The following is a 4,800-nucleotide window of genomic DNA, read 5'->3' on the forward strand; positions in this document are numbered from 1 at the left end:
CGGCTGAATAAACTAAATAACAAAAAATCACTCTGCTGAGGAGGAAGAAAGGAAAACTCAAAATAGCAACGAAGGGATTCAGAATCAAAGAACATAAGCACAAGACGAGGCAAGGCAAGACAAGGCATGGACATGGGCATGGATGCTAGAGAGCACGAATAAACGAAACAATCTGGCACAGAACAAAGGGAGGAGTGGGCTTATAAGACACATGCGGGTAATAGGGAACAGGTGGAAACAATCAGGGAACCGGGATGACGTCAGACTGATGACACAAAAGGAAGGGCAAGTGACTGCGGTGTGACAAGGTCACAACCTGACATTGAATAAAAGTAATCAAAAAGCATGTTGGTTCAATGTTGTATTTGTGTTGTAGAATATGGGTTGGAAAATGAACAAAATCAACGTCGGAACCTATTATTGATTAAAAAAACAGTTTTTTTAACGTTATGTTTAAGTTGCTCAGGGTCAATGTCAGGTTCAAACACTGATGACATTTATTAAACGAGACAAGAAGCAAAGAAATAAACAGACGCAGAATTCAATTTGGCTCAATTGAGGAGAAACGCGGCGACTGTACTCTCTGTACAGTCTTCCACCACGCTCTGACGAAAAAGGTTTACGTCTCCTTTTTTATTTGGACACTCCCTGTTTATACAACAACATCTGCTTCCAAAGGAATGGGGGGGTATGTAAACAGCTCTTGTTTTTGGTCACATTGAAAACAAAAGAAAAAGATGACTCGGACTTGGGTTAGTCCTGGATTCAGCTTGAGCAGGTCTTCGATGACAATAGATAACCCCCTCCCGTCTCCTCGCATCGTCCATCCATCCATCCATCTTCTTCCGCTTATCCGAGGTCGGGTCGCGGGGGCAGCAGCTTAAGCAGGGAAGCCCAGACTTCCCTCTCCCCAGCCACTTCGTCCAGCTCCTCCCGGGGGACCCCGAGGCGTTCCCAGGCCAGCCGGGAGAGATAGTCTTCCCAGCGTGTCCTGGGTCTTCCCCGTGGCCTCCTACCGGTCGGACGTGCCCGAAACACCTTCCTAGGGAGGCGTTCGGGTGGCATCCTGACCAGATGCCCGAACCACCTCATCTGGCTCCTCTCGATGTGGAGGAGCAGCGGCTTTACTTTGAGCTCCCCCCGAATGACAGAGCTTCTCACCCTATCTCTAAGGGAGAGCCCCGCCACTCGGCGGAGGAAACTCATTTCGGCCGCTTGTACCCGTGATCTTGTCCTTTCAGTCATGACCCAAAGCTCATGACCATAGGTGAGGATGGGAACGTAGATCGACCGGTAAATCGAGAGCTTTGCCTTCCGGCTCAGCTCCTTCTTCACCACAACGGATCGATACAGCGTCCGCATTACTGAAGACGCCGCACCGATCCGCCTGTCGATCTCACGATCCACTCTTCCCCCACTCGTGAACAAGACTCCGAGGTACTTGAACTCCTTCACTTGGGGCAAGATCTCCTCCCCAACCCGGAGATGGCACTCCACCCTTTTCCTCGCATCGTACGGAATGGAATTTTCCAAGCCTTTGCTTGGTGCAACAAAGACAACCTCTTGTCTGTTCATTGGGAACTTAGAGAACGGAAAGTTTTTTGATAATTTACATACAATTTTTCTGGCAGTCAGGACTTCATTCAACAAGTTCTCTACCTTGTTTTAAATTATTGTTCCAAATGTTGGTGCCTTCAGAGGTTCCACTGAACATACTGTAGTTATCTCAGCAAAGTGGGAAGGTCAATAAACCGATCCCGGTGTCACGAATGGGCCAAGAACATGTTTGTGTGACTCTAGTCTTTGCATGAAAGAACATACCAGTTGAGCTCCTGTTTCATCTTCTTATTGGTTTTTCTTCACACATTTTACAGCAAACTCTTCACTTTTCTAGCCAGATCAGTCAAGCAGCAGGGCAAAACTCCTCTCCCAGAAGTCGTCCAGCCTGGTGGAACAAATGTTTGGTTCGTCTTTGTTTGGCAACAAAGAAAGCAGCTTGACTGGCGGACTGACGTCTGGGAAGATGATGGACCCCAGACTGGCTGAAGGGAGAGGGAGACCCATCTGGACTGTTGATGACAGAGAGGCGCGCATATCTCCCTATGATTCTCAGGTAAATGTATCTGCTGTGAATAGACTGAAACGGTTTTACCATATTAATCGACCATGTCTTACAGACCCATGATTCTCTCAACCCCAACAACATGGAGTTCTGGATGGACGACACTCCGGGTTACGAAGCTCTACTCAGGCGTAAAGAGGCGGGCATACGCCGGGCCAAAGTCTGCAAGTTCCTGGCACTCCTTGCCGTCGTCCTGGCTGTGGTTCTCATCGTGGTCATTCCCATTTGCACCGTGAGATCATGAGCTTGTTTCTGACATTTTCTACAGCTGCTCTGTAACCTTGTACTCGCACGGCATCCTGATAGACATGATTTGAATGCAACACAAGAAGTCGGAACTTGTGAAGCACATTATTTTCTTCTGGCAGATCAACTCCATCCATCCATCCATCCATCCATCTTCCTCCGCTTATCCGAGGTCGGGTCGCGGGGGCAGCAGCTTAAGCAGGGAAGCCCAGACTTCCCTCTCCCCAGCCACTTCGTCCAGCTCCTCCCGTGGGATCCCGAGGCGTTCCCAGGCCAGCCGGGAGAGATAGTCTTCCCAGCGTGTCCTGGGTCTTCCCCGTGGCCTCCTACCGGTCGGACGTGCCCGAAACACCTTCCTAGGGAGGCGTTCGGGTGGCATCCTGACCAGATGCCCGAACCACCTCATCTGGCTCCTCTCGATGTGGAGGAGCAGCGGCTTTACTTTGAGCTCCCCCCGAATGACAGAGCTTCTCACCCTATCACTAAGGGAGAGCCCCGCCACTCGGCGGAGGAAACTCATTTCGGCCGCTTGTACCCGTGATCTTGTCCTTTCGGTCATGACCCAAAGCTCATGACCATAGGTGAGGATGGGAACGTAGATCGACCGGTAAATCGAGAGCTTTGCCTTCCGGCTCAGCTCCTTCTTCACCACAACGGATCGATACAGCGTCCGCATTACTGAAGACGCCGCACCGATCCGCCTGTCGATCTCACGATCCACTCTTCCCCCACTCGTGAACAAGACTCCGAGGTACTTGAACTCCTCCCCAACCCGGAGATGGCACTCCACCCTTTTCCGGGAGAGAACCATGGACTCGGATTTGGAGGTGCTGATTCCCATCCCAGTCGCTTCACACTCGGCTGCGAACCGATCCAGTGAGAGCTGAAGATCTTGGCCGGAGGAAGCCATCAGGACCACATCATCTGCAAATAGCAGAGACCTAATCCTGCAGCCACCAAACCAGATCCCCTCAACGCCCTGACTGCGCCTAGAAATTCTGTCCATAAAGGTTATGAACAGAATTGGTGACAAAGGGCAGCCTTGGCGGAGTCCAACCCTCACTGGAAACGTGTCCGACTTACTGCCGGCAATGCGGACCAAGCTCTGACACTGATCATACAGGGAGCGAACTGCCACAATAAGACAGTCCGTTACCCCATACTCTCTGAGCACTCCCCACAGGACTTCCCGGGGTACACGGTCGAATGCCTTCTCCAAGTCCACAAAGCACATGTAGACTGGTTGGGCAAACTCCCATGCACCCTCAAGGACCCTGCCGAGAGTATAGAGCTTGTCCACAGTTCCACGACCAGGACGAAAACCACACTGTTCCTCCTGAATCCGAGGTCCGACTATCCGGCGTAGCCTCCTCTCCAGTACACCTGAATAGACCTTACCGGGAAGGCTGGCAGATCAACTGTCAAGTCCAAAGTTGGGACTTCAATAACATGCATGTTCCATTCCCCGTTATCTTTTCCTAATGCAATGGACCTGTGGAGGGAGAGTGTGATCAGCGCGCCTGCAGGAGCAAAGGTCACCGCCTCTGTCGATAGTGCTGAGGGCGGAGTACCATCAGATAGCATGTGCTGACGGCAAGACACAGCCGGCAGGTGATTAGATTACCACGTACCACCTGTGAAATCTAATGAGGTGTCAAATAACTGTCATGAATTTGAAATATACAAGTTTTAATGTCCTTTGTACGTCATCGCTTGTTTATCAAGGAAGCTCTCCATAAAAGTATGTCTTGCTGCTGCTTATGTCGGTCACATGTGCAAACAGAGCAGTGCACATCAAAGAGGAGGCATTTTCCAGGAATCTCTTTGAGTGGGAGTTTCCACTTGTAAATTCAATTGATGGGCTGTTTGGAGTGCATCCTCACGCATTAGCGTGCTGGCCTAGGCTTCCACCCTCACCCCCAACATCAGACTCAATAACAATTTCATTTGCCTTCCCTCACAGTGATGAATGTGGTTTCCACTTGGATGTGAGGTTGCATTTGGTAAAAAAAAAAAAAAAAAAAAACTTCCTGTAGACTTATATACTTTGGGTGCCAGACTGTTAATAGTTTAAGTGGTTGACGGACAGGTGGAGTACATCTAATTCAGTTTTAGCACATCTAGGGAGCTGAAGTTGAGGAAGAGGACTGACTCTGCATACATACCTGCCAACTACTCCGGTTTTCCCGTAATTAGTACGGTTTTCATCAACCTATTCCGGGTTACGGTTGCAGTGATAAAAAATACGTTTTTTCATTAATTAAAATTTTTTTTTTTAAAGTTTTATTCACGAAATCGCGTAACAACAATGACAATCGACACTGCTTCCCGTAACTTCCTATCGAGCCATTCCGAATGCCACGCGCGAGGCTATTTATAGCACCGCTGCCAAGCACGAGGCACCAGTTGCCCATTGTTTCCAAACGAGCGAA

General features: G+C 49.6%; 1 protein-coding gene across 1 annotated transcript in view; it reads left to right on the top strand.

Annotated features, from left to right (window-relative positions):
- Positions 1-3,056, top strand: part of LOC133578268 (major intrinsically disordered Notch2-binding receptor 1-like) — a 14,671-nt gene extending 11,615 nt beyond the window's left edge. Inside the window, exons 3-5 of the mRNA XM_061932550.2 lie at positions 1,895-2,113; positions 2,178-2,354; positions 2,491-3,056. Of these exons, the coding sequence (XP_061788534.2) occupies positions 1,895-2,113; positions 2,178-2,354; positions 2,491-2,658 (564 nt within the window). The 3' untranslated portion in view covers positions 2,659-3,056. The remainder of the gene's footprint in view (positions 1-1,894; positions 2,114-2,177; positions 2,355-2,490) is intronic.
- Positions 3,057-4,800: the final 1,744 nt, after the last annotated feature.

This window comes from Nerophis lumbriciformis, linkage group LG38, assembly GCF_033978685.3.
Source record: "Nerophis lumbriciformis linkage group LG38, RoL_Nlum_v2.1, whole genome shotgun sequence".
NCBI lineage: Eukaryota > Metazoa > Chordata > Actinopteri > Syngnathiformes > Syngnathidae > Nerophis > Nerophis lumbriciformis.